Here is a 16,322-nt window from a genome sequence, read left to right as displayed (position 1 = left end):
CATAGTCCTGCATCCATTACAGACACATTGCATAGCGCAGGTGGGGAAAAGAAGGCAACGATCTGCTTGCAGCTCCAAGAGACAACAGGGGTTTATTAGGGGAACTAAAACATACACTGGGAACAAATCACAAAAATAACAGAACCAAAGAAGGGAAAACACTACAAACAGAACTATGAACAAACCTACAAAACGGAACTATGAACAAACCTACAAAACGGAACTATGAACAAACCTACAAAACGGAACTATGAACAAACCTACAAAACGGAACTATGAACAAACCTACAAAACGGAACTATGAACAAACCTACAAAACGGAACTATGAACAAACCTACAAAACGGAACTATGAACAAACCTTCAAAGGGAGCAGCACAGAGTAACATTCACAATGAGTGACTAAAGAACTGAGCAGGGCAGGCGCTTAAATACACAAAGCAACTGGGCTAACGAGGGGCAAGGTGTGGAACATCAGACAATCAACCAATAACGACAGTGCAGGGAAAACAGGCAGCAGGTGCAGTAACTTGTACTAATGAACACAAGATTAGGGAAACTCCAACAAACACTGAAAGAAACATTAATCACACTAGGAATTCTAGACCTAAAATATAGGAACACATGGAACATAATAAAACAAGACACAAGCTTCACAAAGAGAACAGAAAAACCAATAATTAAACAGGTGAGACTGGTTCCTGGCCAGCCTTGAACCCATGACTAAAGAATTCTGGCCTCTCTTCCACACACTCAACCTCTTGAGCCACTTTACATCACATAGACAAGAACTCATTTGAATTATGCATCACAGGAAAAATACGCACCCCGCTTTCACTACGGTGGAGTCATCAAGGTCAACTGTACAACAATTTGTAGCACACATGCAATTTTGTAGTTGGAGACGGGCTTGTGTATTTTCACCGTTTTGGTCCCTGTATGCAGTTACATCAAAACATCACCATGTTAATGTCATCTCCAAGGTTCACCAGTATACGTGCCAGGGTACAATGAAGATTAAATAAAGCCGTGAAAGAAATGTAGACATTACTGCAGGGTTAACCTTAACTGCTAATGAGTATGTAACAAACTTCACAGAGGCTGTTTTCACAACCTCATCACTGCAGCAGACAAAGAAACCATTTCCTCAAGTTAATAGCTGATTTCTGTAGAACTTAGGGTGGGAAATAGCTCAAGACACATCGTGACGCAGACACCAAATAGAAAAACTGGAATTTTAAGAAAAGCTTACATCTTAGGTTATGGTTCAGCTCTTTGCAGTTGAAGAGAAAGACGGTCTTCCCTATAGGAACCTAGGAATTGTTTTAAACTTGGGTTCTTTCTGTCGAAACTTTGCGAAAATGGTGGTGACACTATCTCCCTTGCATGCAACAAACTAATTCCATATCTACCCAGTCAATCTCCGCATCTGACTTACGTTCAGGAAAATTTACACAACAAAGTGACTTCATCATCAAAGAACAAACCAGTCAAGTGTGGAAGACCCAGTGAATGATGTGAATCTAATTACTCTTGCCAGAAAATTATTATTATCATTATTATTATCATTATTTAAATAAACAGGCACTCATTCAGATGCAAATAACCAGCTACTCCTGCTGCATCTGGTTTCTTGCACCTGATTGTCCTGCGTAAGATCAAATCATGCTTGACACCTGAATTAAAGGTATTAATTTAACACTGAGAATGTTAATGAAGACCATGGGGCTTCTCATCCTACTTCATCTGCTAAATTGATTTTATGTAAAGCAAGTGAGCAATTACAGAGAGTCTGAAGAGCCAAAGAAATCTTAACATATATTAAGACATGGCCATAGAACATGGAGATCAAACTACTGTAGCAATCCTTAATGGTTACAGGTGCCAATGAGTTTACTATTTATACAATGAGTCAGTTAATCCTTAAATGCATTTTAGCGTTAGGCAATATGACTGCTACTGCGCTGAAGGGGAAAATTATACAAATACCAAATTAGAGCGGTATTTAAGCATCACATAAGGATGTTCCGATGAGGGCCACACCACTGAAAATTACCAGCGACTAACTATTTCTTACGGAATGGGCCCATTTTAGATAAAACCAGAAATTCACAACACACGAAAGGAGAGACTATTCTATCTGACTGTTTTGTCATCACGTTTTTTACTATTGTCTAAAATTTCTTCTTTTGAGTTGCACAGACTGCTTTGGATAAGTAATTTTTGTAAGTCTTAATATTTATCTGGACTGCAAGTCTCTTGCACATTCGTTTAGAACGCTTGCCTGCGTTATTGTTAAAAGTTGTTTTGCATTATTTTACTTTGTCCTATGACTAAGTATAATTGCTCTTGCGTCGTGTTTGTTTTGGATGTATAGAGAAGCTCTGGAGATGAATTCAATTTTATTCTATTTTTTTATTTCTGTTTGTCCTTACGTCATTGTTCAAACAGGATCGATGCGATTTTGTTTACCGCAAGCAACATTGCATATTCAGTCCTTGCAGAAGAGGACCCTTTACGTGCGTCACATGGTTTTCCCAATGACACGGTCAGCAGAGCCAAGTAACATTAAATCAGGTATTACTCATACAGTCCGTCATAATTACCAGACAGATAAATTAACCAGTGGAACTGATTGAAAGCAAATGAAGATACCTGTCACCCCAAAGCCTTCTGCTATATAAGCCTAGCGTGCACCCAAAAGGCAACAGCAAAGCGCGCGGCCAGCGAACGGGAGGGACTGGAGACACTGGGTGGGGAAGGCGGACTGTATGGAGAGGATACCATCTTCGCAAGTGTAACGTTATCAGTACAGAGCCGTTGTAGGACATTTTCCCACGTTAAGGGCTGCAGTCGCACTAACTAAACATTTATTTTTCCACTTTTCGTAGTATCTCACAAACTTGCACGCAATTCTTCGATCTGTCTTTTCTGCTAGAGGGGCAGTTTCACAGTTGCGCGCAACAGCCGACAGAAACATGAAGCTGCTGTTATCTTTTGTGGTAGTTTTCATTCTTGCAGAAGTCTTTTGTGAAGAAGTGGGTCCAAACGAAGGTGTTAACTACTGGACGCACACCAGTGAAATACCGGTAAGCGTTCCTGTCATATTCCCCATTGTAATGCATTAAAAAGCGCTTTACTGAAATTACTCGTATTAAGATGTAAACGTTATACAGCAAAATTAATTAGCATTGATCTATTGGTTCATCAATAACATTATTATTTGTTCTTATCTGATCTGTATTTAATGCGCTTTTAATATTATTCAGACGTATTGTTTTTATTTATGAACAGTTTCTAAAACAATTCCTGGAAGAATTCAGACGAAATAGAATCAGTTAAGCAGACGGATTCATGTATCAATAAAATGTGCTGTCTCCATAGTTTTGCACCAAACAGCCGCTTTTAAATGTAACTCACGTTTGACATTGCGGACTGGACGACGGCCAAAGCCGCCGGTTAAGGGTTCGGTGCTGAGACGCGCGGCTCTGGGCGCTGGATGCATGGGGTGCAGCGCCAATAGCCGCTGTATATCACGGATACGACACAATTCTCAATCTTGCTTTACTGGGATCGGTTCGACATGGATATGCGGACAGGCAACAGCTCTGTTTAATATAATTACCAATGAGCACCCTTTCGTAACCTACAGATTGCAACATTTAAAATACTACTAACCGAATAACTACTATTATAATTGTCAAGCGACCCTGTACATCTTTGGAATATGGTTGGATGATAACTGTGCATCTTTTGTGTAAATACACAGTTTCCCTGCATACAATCCTACAGTTTTCCTACGCGTTATGTCACGTTGATTTTATTTCCTTCTCAGGATGACTGGCTTGCGTCTGACCCTTTTAAGGAGATCCTGAGAAGAATGACAAGGAAACCGCGGCCACACCAGTTCTTCGGTCTGATGGGGAAACGGTCCCCCCGTAAGATAATCAGTCTTCCGTGTTCATTATATATTATACAATAAAATGAAAGAATATGAATTCATTTCCATCTTATTTTAAAAATTGCCTTTACTTTTTTTTAGTTACCACAAAGGCCTAATATTAACAGTTACAGACTTCCTTTAATTAATGATCAAATATTGGGAAGAAAATGTCAAGTGCCAGTTAATGTAATTTGGGAATTTCCAAGGGACACGACTGTAGTTTAAAAGGATGTGCTATACATTACATGTCATCTAATGTTTCGTAGCATTTATAAACCTTCACGGCTAAAGCATGTTGTTTCCTCTGTTTTCCCTCCTTTCTTGTAACAGCAAACCCACAGATAACCCGCAAAAGTGAGTACCAGAATGTTCATTCACGCAACACAGCAATATGTCAACAGTGTAGTTGCTGGTTGTAATTACACTATAGGAAACGCAACAAAAACGCGTTCGAGGCTATTAGGTCGGATGTTCTTACGCGCTTCAGGGAAAGACACCTGACACACCTGTCGTCAGCGCGCATGTCTAAAGAAATTCTACAATGGGCTTTTGTTCATAAGTGTTAAGTGTGCTTTATGTCAGAGCACCAGCAAAGGGCATCCTTACTCGAAGAGGCTGATGCGTGGTTCGGTATGGGGGTTTGCGTCAGTGTCAGGTCGATCGGAATGACGGCGGGGCGGGGCGGAGGCAAAAAAGGAGGTGTCGGTGCATCGCGTGCATCACCTCGGGAGAGACAGAGACCCCCTCGGGAGAGACAGAGACATCGTACTGGCTGCGCAAACAGGCATTAGGGAGAATTATCTCATATCATTTACAAGCTTTCAGAACGTCAAAAAGGATGCGTTCAGGAAATAGAATGGGCATCTCAGGACAATAATGAGTTATATAAAACCGATACTTTTCCTGATGAAAAATATATACGATCGGACAATGTGCTGTTCCAGAAAGCAGGCACATTCTTATTTTATACCCGTGATAAACTCAAGTCTGCATCTGCATCATAATTTTGACTTAATGAATGACCTAAAATCATTTTGCATTTGCTGTACGACACCTTGGAATTGTCCCTAAATTGCTTGTGATGCATTTTATTCAAGCGACACTCGGTTCAAGTAAATCCAATCCATAAATCATCTATTTATAAACTATAAATTCCCTATATCTTGTAAGTTAGAAGTTTTGGGCTAAGCTGCTACCGACTTTTGAATCGACTTCAACAGACCTCTGCAATTGAGATTCAGAGACAAACCATGCAAAAGCTATTTAATCAATCATTTGACTATGCATCGTAAGGACAGGCTTTTAGTTGCAGCAAAGATAACTGAGAGCCAAAATAATCAGAAAATTGACGTGGTAATAATTAAACGGCCAACAACAAATCGCTCAGGAATAACGCGAAATCAAGAGACAGGATATACAGAGTGTTTTAAGACAGCTATGCACATTTTACGATATGCAAATGCTACTACAGTCCCAGGTCTTTCATCGATATCTGTCATTATCCATGTCATTAAAATTCCGGATGGGTAATTTTCTGTTCGCAGGACAAAAACTTAACTCCTTCGTCGGACTTATGGGGAAGAGGAGTCAAGAGGAACCAGGTAAGAAGAAGAACGATCTCCGATTTCCTAGATGCACATCCCTTTCAGAACGAGGTAATTTACCTCCGTGGTCTTAATATACTATTTTTTTTGTCTTTCAGAGTCGTACGAATGGAACACAGAACACAATTACGGTGAACGCTGATCTGCATTGGTTTAAATCTGCTTTAGCCCTCAGAATGTCATTCTAAAAAAAGATGGAAAGATAAGATTTTATATATAATCAATTGTAGGTTAAATAAAACTTTTTTCCCCCACATTATGATTATAGTACTTCTGGCAAATACGTTCTTTTCTTTTTTTTGGGGTACAAATGTGTTAATTTACTATTACCACAAATATAAAACAGTACGTTTTTCATATGTAAATTGCAGGAGTTCCGGATAGTCAAGCAAAAGACTCTTACGGAGAAAATTGCGTTGCACTGCCATGTTCTGTCTAGTGCCTCATAGTTGACTTTATCTACTCTGCGTTGTAAATATGTTCCTGTGTCTTTTCGTGCATGTATCTCTGGCTGTACATTAACGAGTCGTTATCAAGCAATCTGGTATGATAGTAAATGGCATCCTGGTTTGTCATAGTGGCTTAATATTAAAATTATTTTTTTATGAGTTTTATTTTACATTTTTCTTTAGAACATTTTCAGACTGGTAACCTTCCCGCGAGAAAAACATTTTCCCTTAAAACGCCCTCTGGCGGAAGAAAGGGGAGGTTCAATACAATTTCGCAACGGGGAAACCGGTATTTTACAGTAGTCGAGTTGACCAAGAAGCCAGACATGAGTAATGTCTTGTATCGGACGAGTAAAACAGTTTGCGACACAATGCACATTACTAAATCGCTTCATAGCAGACCAAAAGGCCTTGTAGATTAATCACATCGACATCAGCTTTTATTTAAAACAAAGCAATATTGTGTATTTTAAGCTCTTGTAAAAAAGACTGGCAGGCTAATTCTCATATGCACATCGATTTTTTATTTAGATTCTTAGATTCGTGATTTAAATTTATCAACAAAGGCTTCGGTTCTGTCCCCACGTGTAGGAACAAATCATGAAATTTCTCTAAATTGCCCACGAGGTCAGTAACCATTACCACTGGCTATTTACGTACCTCATACTCTGACAGCATTTACGATCTCCCCAGTTTCTTCTTAAAAAAATAAGGTAGCATATGTTGAAACCTTAAGGCAGGGGTGCCCAACTCTGGTCCTGGGGTGGGGGGGGGGTGGAGCCCTGTGTAGCTTAGTTCTTTCCCTATTCCACCACAAACGATTCTGCTCAAAAGCTGTGTGGTAATTAGCACAAGGAGTTGAATCAGGTGTGTTAAATGAGGGGAAACCCAAAAATGTGCAGGGCTCTGGCCCCCCCAGGATTGGAGTTGGACACCCCTGCCTTAAGGTGACAGAACGCAGTGCAGCTCCATCTGGGTATCACAGTGTTTCGGCTGCCTGACAGTGTAACAAACCACAGGACAGAAGGTTAAATGAACACGCACAGCTCTGGGTACAATGGCAAGTCAGAGACTGGAATATTATCTAGATGCTGCTCACATTTATTCACGCTTCAAAATATAGGATCTTTCAGTGTTCAGTGTGACTACAGATATAAATGAAAATCTTGTGTGATTTGCATTTCATGCATTTTAATTCAAGCCTGCTTATTTTCAAGTGGACAGCGACAAGCATTTCACCTGCCCTGTGTATCTTTGGACTGTGGGAGGAAGCTGGAGCACCAGCGGAAAACGCACACAGACGAAGAGACGAGCGCTGTGCTGCCGACTGTGACAGGAAGCAAACAAAACGTAGCAGCCAGACAAGAACATAACTAGATCATCAATGTCTGTCACAGATGATGGAGAACGTGTCCGGAAAACAAGTAACGATCTTAAGCACGACGAAAATTCTGTCCCAAGCAGTATGATAGTGGACAGATGTACCGTTTCTGGGGTGGGTGGTGTTTCAAGTTACTATGGAAAACAGTGAAAGTCTGCAGTTCAGCAGTCTGGTAGGTTTAGGCACGCCATCGTGGGGGACGTTGTCCTGGGTCTTACAACCAAATAAGCAACATGGCTTCTAACAAATGGTCTTACATACATACTTTGGTTACTGTATCCCATTTAATCTAAACGGCCCATCAGTACAGCAGAATTCTGCTGCTTCTCCTGAATATACGGCATTCCACAGATTTTCATCCACACTGGATTAATTGCATACTTACCAAATACCATTGTGTGCCAAATCCACATTACTTGATGTTTTTTCAGTAAATATTTCATAATTCTGTCTACTCCAGCATTTTTAATGTAAACAAATTATAATCTACACTTTTCATTCACCTAAAGGAGATTTTTTTCTATTGACTAAATTTCGCTTTATCAATAGAAGGCAGAAGAAGGTTCGAGCCGTGCCTCATCAGAACGCGCCGCTCTGTGGCTGGTCGTCCTCCTGAAGCTTGTCTGCATTGGTCGCCTTGTCTGGCTTGTATATGGACAGGGTCCTGGCGGAGGGGTCTGTGGCCTTGATCCACTGCGGCATCCAGTAGTGGGACAGCCACTCTGCCCGACGCGGGAAATGCTTCTCAAACACCTGCCGGTAATAGAAGGCCTCTTTCGTGCTGGGGGGGTTATATGGAAATGTTTTGGTGGCATTTTCCAGCTGCGTATCATTCACCTTCAGGAGGAAACAGACAAACAGAAAAACATTGACACATTTACAATAAATAACATGCGAAAAAGGCAAAGATAATTTTCTGTCTGCTAACAAGTTCAGGTGAATTGCAGCATTCACAAAAACAGTCTGTCGAGTGTGAAGGCAGAAGTACTGGAGCCCTCTAGTGGCCGTTAGCAGCCATTGCCATTTCGGTGAGCGGCCACGTGTGAAGTCACCTCAGACTCGAGGTGGTCCTGCAGGCTGGAGTACCACGACTTCTTCGTGGATGTCAAACCATCGCTGAAGGCCTCTTTGCGCCTCCAGAGGATGTCGTCCGGAATCAGGTTTAGGCCCTTGAAGGCATCTCTCAGCAGGTGCTTTTCCACCCCATCCTGGAGGAACCCACACAACATCTGATCTTCTGAGTCTTTAAATCAGTTTCATCATTACTGATGTTACAAACAAAATTTCAGAAGGTTTTCTAAAAGCTAATTTTCAGATGTCTGAAAGCTTATCATTCTTGGATTAAACAAACCTTACTTTATTTAGAAATAGGTCTTTTAGAAAAAATATGATGTCACTTCATACTCATGTAAGATTGTGGGACATACTAAGACATGCAATTTCACACCCAAATATTCAATAATTAAAATTAAAAAAAAAACTAATTGCAAAGGGGGTACACTCACCTTGGGGACCCTCATCTCAGGGGGCAGGGACAGGTAATACGCTGTGAATCTGTGGTCCAAGAAAGGCACTCTAAGCTCCAACCTGTAGGGGGCGACAGAGAGGCACATGCCGAAATGAGGGCAGGTCCCACCGTATGACAGAAGCACCAGATTCTGTTCAAAATTCAGGAAAGAAAATGTTTAAAAATCTGTTGAACAAACTGATCAGCTCCGGGGTAGTTTCTGAAGTGCAGTTAGCTTGAGGCTAACGCTTAGCCGCGCAGCGGGAGACTCACCCATATGCGGCTGTGGTGCGGTCGGCTCGCAGCACGTCAAACAGGTACAGCTCCTTCAGCAGGCGAACGCTGTCCTCTGCCGCAGCCTTTGGAGACGGCGCCTGGAGCAGGCACGGTGCGGGGGCCAATCAGATTACACCGCCGAGAATGATCCAATCAAATTCAAACACTACTGGGGAGTGGGCTGGGCCAATACAAAGCAGTTAAACTCCTCTCTGGTGGTTTACCTTGTGGAAGTAGATGTACCCTTGAGTGAGTTCATCGGAACCCTCGCCAGAAAAAATTACAACGCTGTCTGTCTTTGCTCGGATGTACTCCGACATCAGATACATCGCTGCCAATAGGAAAACAGCCAGATATTTACCAGTAAAGAATATAACAGGTACAATCACATATTTTTACTTTCATTTGGGCAAGAAAAAAATCCAGGCACTGTGAAATGAAACAGAACAACACAAGGCCAGATTTTAAGAACTACCTGGAACACAAAGACAAAAAAAAAAAACGAGTTTCACGGCCTTTTGAAATAAAATGACAGCAACGGAATTTAAAGGTGCATCTTCTCCAGTGTCACATCAAATCAATAGACAAATTAATAACAAACAAAGCCATATGAAAAAGCTCCTACAACAGAGGACAACATGTGGAGTGAAAGTCTCACCAACAGACGCCCGGATGGTGGTGATATCATACGTCTCCAGGTGGTAGATGACTTTGTCCACAGCCTTGATGCCCTCCTCCGGCGTGAAGTTCACTTCATGGTGTTCGCTGCCGATGTGTGCTGCCACCTAGTGGGAACAGAAAGAAATTAAGTGTTCAAAGTATTTTGCTGCCATTGACTACAGCTGAAACACAAGATGTCAGAGGTCACCTTGCGCGCTGCCAGGACGTCGGGGCTGTCTTCAGCGCCGATGGAAAAGGTTTGAATCTTGTACTTGATATCCTCCTCTTTGGCCAGTTTCATCAGTGTGGCAGCCACCAGACTGGAGTCTAGGCCACCTGGATGGGTGACAGCAAGTGGCAAGAACGTCTGAACGGGCATCGGCCAGGAGGGCCGAGTGGAAAAGCCTTACATCATCCAGCATGAGGGAAAAGCCTTACAATCCAGCCTTACATCATCCAGCATGAGGGAAAAGCCTTACAATACAGCCTTACATCATCCAGCATGAGGGAAAAGCCTTACAATACAGCCTTACATCATCCAGCATGAGGGAAAAGCCATACAATACAGCCTTACATCATCCAGCATGAGGGAAAAGCCTTACAATACAGCCTTACATCATCCAGCATGAGGGAAAAGCCTTACAATACAGCCTTACATCATCCAGCATGAGGGAAAAGCCTTACAATCCAGCCTTACATCATCCAGCATGAGGGAAAAGCCTTACAATCCAGCCTTACATCATCCAGCATGAGGGAAAAGCCTTACAATACAGCCTTACATCATCCAGCATGAGGGAAAAGCCTTACAATACAGCCTTACATCATCCAGCATGAGGGAAAAGCCTTACAATCCAGCCTTACATCATCCAGCATGAGGGAAAAGCCTTACAATCCAGCCTTACATCATCCAGCATGAGGGAAAAGCCTTACAATCCAGCCTTACATCATCCAGCATGAGGGAAAAGCCTTACAATCCAGCCTTACATCATCCAGCATGAGGGAAAAGCCTTACAATACAGCCTTACATCATCCAGCATGAGGGAAAAGCCTTACAATCCAGCCTTACATCATCCAGCATGAGGGAAAAGCCTTACAATACAGCCTTACATCATCCAGCATGAGGGAAAAGCCTTACAATACAGCCTTACATCATCCAGCATGAGGGAAAAGCCTTACAATACAGCCTTACATCATCCAGCATGAGGGAAAAGCCATACAATACAGCCTTACATCATCCAGCATGAGGGAAAAGCCATACAATACAGCCTTACATCATCCAGCATGAGGGAAAAGCCTTACAATCCAGCCTTACATCATCCAGCATGAGGGAAAAGCCATACAATACAGCCTTACATCATCCAGCATGAGGGAAAAGCCTTACAATCCAGCCTTACATCATCCAGCATGAGGGAAAAGCCATACAATACAGCCTTACATCATCCAGCATGAGGGAAAAGCCTTACAATACAGCCTTACATCATCCAGCATGAGGGAAAAGCCTTACAATACAGCCTTACATCATCCAGCATGAGGGAAAAGCCTTACAATCCAGCCTTACATCATCCAGCATGAGGGAAAAGCCTTACAATCCAGCCTTACATCATCCAGCATGAGGGAAAAGCCTTACAATCCAGCCTTACATCATCCAGCATGAGGGAAAAGCCTTACAATCCAGCCTTACATCATCCAGCATGAGGGAAAAGCCATACAATACAGCCTTACATCATCCAGCATGAGGGAAAAGCCTTACAATACAGCCTTACATCATCCAGCATGAGGGAAAAGCCATACAATACAGCCTTACATCATCCAGCATGAGGGAAAAGCCTTACAATACAGCCTTACATCATCCAGCATGAGGGAAAAGCCTTACAATCCAGCCTTACATCATCCAGCATGAGGGAAAAGCCTTACAATACAGCCTTACATCATCCAGCATGAGGGAAAAGCCTTACAATACAGCCTTACACCATCCAGCATGAGAGAAAAGCCTTACAATACAGCCTTACATCATCCAGCATGAGGGAAAAGCCTTACAATCCAGCCTTACATCATCCAGCATGAGGGAAAAGCCTTACAATCCAGCCTTACATCATCCAGCATGAGGGAAAAGCCTTACAATCCAGCCTTACATAATCCAGCATGAGGGAAAAGCCTTACAATCCAGGACGGTTTAATACTGAAACTTGAAAACACAGTGAAAACACAGATTGACTGGCCCTGAATCCTCACTACTGCAACTTTAAGTACAGTAATAAACAAAAACAAAAGATATAATAATGAGAAATTATACACCTATTAAAATACATACAACCACTGTCAAGTGTCTATCCAGAAAGTTCTCTGTGACATGAGTAACTGCTGGGGATTTGCCTTCACTGGATGTCTATTAGCAAAGACCTAAATTCTTACCTGACAAGAGACACCCAATTCTCCGATGGGACATGAGGCGTTTCCGCACTGCGTTCTCAAAGAGGATCCTGATGTTTCCTTTCACTGTCTCAAGGTCGTAACCTGGGAGGGATATCAGTTTTCCTTCAGCTTGTGTCATTAAACCTCACCTGACAGATAACTTTAAAATTCAGATTCAAAACACTAAAAGTTTCTAACTGCTTCTACCAGATGAACTGATTTTGTGAGTGTTCGTTGATCAGGTGCTGTACGAAAGGCCATGAGTAGTTGTTCCTGGCTGCTGTTACAGACACCAGAACAAAACCCGTCACCTGAAGCCAGCGTCCCCACGGTGTCAAAGACGATGTGTTTGGGCTCGCTGGTGCAGCTATGGAAGCGGTCCAGTTGAATGGACTCCACCTTCCCGTTCATCTTCAAGTTGAACACCTCAAAGTGTCCCGGTGGGAAGGGCGTGATCGGAGGGTCCGTCTCCATGGTGTGGTTGAGTGTGGTCAGACCTGGGTACAAAATGAAGGCAATGCCAACCGTGACAGTAGGAATATTGGGGGGGGGGGGGGGGGTGAATAAGAAGAAACAGGTTCTGGATTTTATTAATCACCAGAAGGAAACTGAAGAATGCAGTTAGATAAACTAAATGTCATGTCACATAAATACATTTAAAAATAAAATACTGAACTGTTCTCTATAACCAAAATGTTCCCACATGAATGACTTGAATGTGCCACTGGAGTCTGCAATCTCAGGGTTATTGTCCATCTTGTTGAGCTAATTAAACCACAGGTGCGATCACTCCATCATGATTGGACCACAACAGTCACATGACATATGCAGTTGGAAGACAATAAAATAGGTGTAATGCATAACATTTACAAAATATACAGCTTGCTCCAGCTTTAAATAGAATAATAATTTTGTGATTTACATGTGTTACAGTGTTACTTGTTGTGATTGTGTTGTTGTGTTATATGTGTTATAGTTTTACTTATGAAATGGAAAATGAGTTTTGCAACATTAGTAACACAATCGGTACAGGGTACACCTGCAGCAGTGGGTTGGGGGGGGGGGGGGGTTGGATTTCGTGGTTCCCTATTCCAGAACCATGACATGAGACCATGAACGTTTGTATCGTGGTTATGGTCTTGGTTTCATAACACTAAGGGATATATACATATCTTAACCCCCCCCCCCCCTATTTTTCTCAAACATTAAAAAGACCCACCAGCACCTTAAAACTAGTGATTAAATTATGTGACTGAGATGATGCAATGTGGAGGCAGTACACAGAACACGGTAGAAAATGTCATCTTCACCTTTGGCCTCCGAGCACACGGCCAGAAAGCCGTTATCTGTGATCAGCTTGAACATGGGCCGCACGCCATACGTGTCCCTCCCCAGGAACACTTTACGGTTGGCGACATCCAGGAGGATGAAGGAGAACACCCCGTCGAGCAGAGAGGCCATCTTCTCGATCCCAAATCGGTCATACAGGTGAAGCAAGATCTCTCCGTCTACCTTGGTCTCATGATTAAACTCAAACTGGTTTTTCAGCTGCAACGGTGGCAAAGAATCTTGAGTTGCAGCAGAACCATGATGCAGGTTCCAGGTTCACACGCCCAAAACGACCACACCTACCCTCTGGTGGTTGTAGATCTCGCCGTTGTAGCAGAGCCACAGGTAAGGAAGCTTCCGGACCCTCAGGGGCTGCATTCCGCACAGCTGGTCCACAATCGCCAGTCGGTGGAAGCCGAAGCAGCAGCAGGTGAAGCCGTCGACGTTCTCGAAGCGGAACGCGTCCGGCCCACGGTGCGCTATCCTCATGGCGTTGGAGAACTGGACGGCCAGGCACTCGTCGCTACCGAACAGGGCCCATATCCCACACATGCTGGAGCTGGATCTGTGTACGGCGGCAGGGTTTACGGACAGGAACAGTTTAGGTCCCACTAACAGCATCGTAGCTGTATAATTAAACATGGTTATATTATTAGTAAACATCCAGGTGTTATGAAAGGTCTCGTGCGTAACTGAGTAAGTTTCTACTGTTGTATTTAAGCCATGTTTCTACAGTTCATGAGGTGTGGTGCGGTGGGGGTTCTTGAACCTATTCCAGGCAGTACAAGGAGTTAGGGTACCCCCTAAAGAACCAATGCAGGCCACACAAAAGCACAAATTACAGGCAATTTAAACACACTACTTAACGTCATCGCATGACTGTGGGAGGTAAATGAAGTACCCACAGGAAATGCACAGATCTACCTGCCAGAAGACCTTTTATTTTCATTAAACTTTCGTACATTTATACGAATATTGGCTAAATATTATTAAATATATGCTATATGAGTTGATGCCATTCATTCATATTACGATTTACCTACAGGATGTGCAAATATTTTTCCCCAGCAGATGCCTATGGAAATGCTTCCGCAATGTACAGAAACGTGCTTAATTTCGGGGGGAAGGTGCGGAAGTGCTTAAGCCATTCACTTACCAGCAGAGCACTGCAGGCTTACCGTAGTTATCGAATTTACTAATGATAATTTTTCATTAACACCCTAAAGGTTTGTTTTTCTATTTGTTCCGTAATGAACTAAAGTGTGCTTTCATATCGAGCTGACCACTAAATAATCTGACCCGAGTCAAACCAAGGAATCAATGTTACATGTTGACCGATGGGGTTAGCTAAGCGGTAAAAATCATAAAATCAGCATACAGGCGTAATTTACAAACGAAAAGGACACCGTTACCAGATGAAATGGAAATGAATTATTCCCCCGGCCGGTTTTCTGCGTAAAGAGGAAGGTCCCACACTTGAATACTGTATAAAACCCGATCGTGTAATACCGCTATCAGAAAGGAAGAGAAGAAAACCCGGCACAGATCTGTGACTGTGCACATTCAGATCGGTGCCGGTGGTGCCGAAGCCTCTCCGTGTTTCACAAGCGCAATGTGCGCAACAACGTGCTCGGTTGCATCATTTAACCGTTTAATAGCGTGATACAATATGGAGTAGAGGAATGACGAGCTGAAGGCCTAGTTTATTTTTGCTGCAGAAAAAATAATGCGTGGTGGCCATGTTGTAGGGGAGCCTTGACAAAGGCAGGCTACCACCAAATCACTGACTGGGACAGAGAACAGTGGCCTGTACTACGAAGCGGGGTTACTGGCTTATCGGGGTATCTTGCCGGATTTAAGGTCTGGGCAAAATGTAAGTGAACGAATATGAAGTCCATTTAAACTGTGGTACCTTAAATCCGATGTTACCTCGATTAGCCAGTAACCCGCTTTTTCATGGATGTGCTGTGATACTCTCTCTAATGATGCTGTAACGTAATACAGAACGGAAAAAGGAAGTAAAGACATTAAAGAAAGCCAGATGGCAAGTTGGCAACAGAGGAGAGGAACCAAAAACTCCCATTTAAGGAGAAAAAAACCACTGGGGATCCAAGGTCAGCTGACTTTTCGTTCGATGGTTCAAGAGGAAGAAACGAAGTTTTGAAAGGTGAAAGAGTCGATGCATCTGTCTGTGTGGCTTCTAGAAAGATCCGTGTTGATATACCTCTGCTGCAGAGGAATTGTTTGAAAGATCACTTCCTTTGTGATTGGTTGCTGACCCCTGGTGTATATGTGTATACCTATTTTCCGGTGGTCCGTTTTTAATTGTAGCTGGCTCATTTTTTTAATAATAAAAAAAAAATAATCTTTTTTATTAAAACAATCTATGCACTACAGCAACACATGAAATTAAGCAGAAGCAAACCATGCATTGTTTTATTAATAGCTATGATAAATGAAAATTTTCGGTGATCTGTCATCATAGATACTAAGTAGTATTTATTTTCTTTGGTGCTGCAGGGTAACCTATTGGTTTTTAAAGAGGTTGTCTACAATCCTTTTATAAATCACCAATACACCACAATAACAGGGATACAAGTTTATTGCAATGTGTTTTGTACTTTATTTTAAGTTAGTTACACATATCTGGTACTGTCATGTTCATGATAATCCATGCTACCTTGGATCACCCCCAGCATTTCATTGATTTCATATGATTATTTTATACTCATGTGGAAGTTCTCCTTAAATAAATACGTACA

At 42.4% G+C, this 16,322-nt stretch overlaps 2 protein-coding genes across 4 annotated transcripts; one reads left to right on the top strand and one right to left on the bottom strand.

Moving 5' to 3' along the window:
• The first annotated feature begins 2,560 nt into the window (after window positions 1–2,560).
• On the top strand, window positions 2,561–5,805 carry tac1 (tachykinin precursor 1). Its single transcript, XM_023809831.2, has 5 exons — window positions 2,561–3,088; window positions 3,835–3,937; window positions 4,273–4,296; window positions 5,487–5,543; window positions 5,645–5,805. Exons 1-5 carry the CDS (start codon window positions 2,978–2,980, stop codon window positions 5,686–5,688), a joined length of 339 nt encoding a protein of 112 aa, XP_023665599.2. The 5' UTR covers window positions 2,561–2,977; the 3' UTR covers window positions 5,689–5,805.
• A 691-nt stretch (window positions 5,806–6,496) lies between these two features.
• On the bottom strand, window positions 6,497–15,112 carry asns (asparagine synthetase). Of its 3 annotated transcripts, none has more exons than XM_023809729.2 (12): window positions 14,973–15,112; window positions 13,864–14,125; window positions 13,542–13,779; window positions 12,543–12,728; window positions 12,232–12,333; window positions 10,028–10,155; window positions 9,818–9,944; window positions 9,384–9,490; window positions 9,157–9,257; window positions 8,882–8,963; window positions 8,429–8,584; window positions 6,497–8,213 (listed from the first exon to the last, which is right to left on the bottom strand). In XM_023809729.2, the coding sequence occupies exons 2-12, from the start codon at window positions 14,110–14,112 to the stop codon at window positions 7,956–7,958; spliced, it is 1,734 nt and encodes a 577-aa protein (XP_023665497.1). In that variant the 5' UTR covers window positions 14,113–14,125; window positions 14,973–15,112; the 3' UTR covers window positions 6,497–7,955. The 3 variants fall into 3 exon arrangements, with proteins under 3 accessions (XP_023665497.1, XP_023665498.1, XP_023665500.1); XM_023809730.2 differs by lacking the exon at window positions 14,973–15,112 and adding an exon at window positions 14,717–14,855; XM_023809732.2 differs by lacking the exon at window positions 14,973–15,112 and adding an exon at window positions 14,604–14,687.
• Window positions 15,113–16,322: the final 1,210 nt, after the last annotated feature.

Source organism: Paramormyrops kingsleyae, chromosome 23 (assembly GCF_048594095.1).
Source record: "Paramormyrops kingsleyae isolate MSU_618 chromosome 23, PKINGS_0.4, whole genome shotgun sequence".
In the NCBI taxonomy this organism is placed as follows: domain Eukaryota; kingdom Metazoa; phylum Chordata; class Actinopteri; order Osteoglossiformes; family Mormyridae; genus Paramormyrops; species Paramormyrops kingsleyae.
The sequence above is the reverse complement of the archived record's forward strand: the minus strand, read 5'-3'. Positions and strand labels throughout refer to the sequence as shown.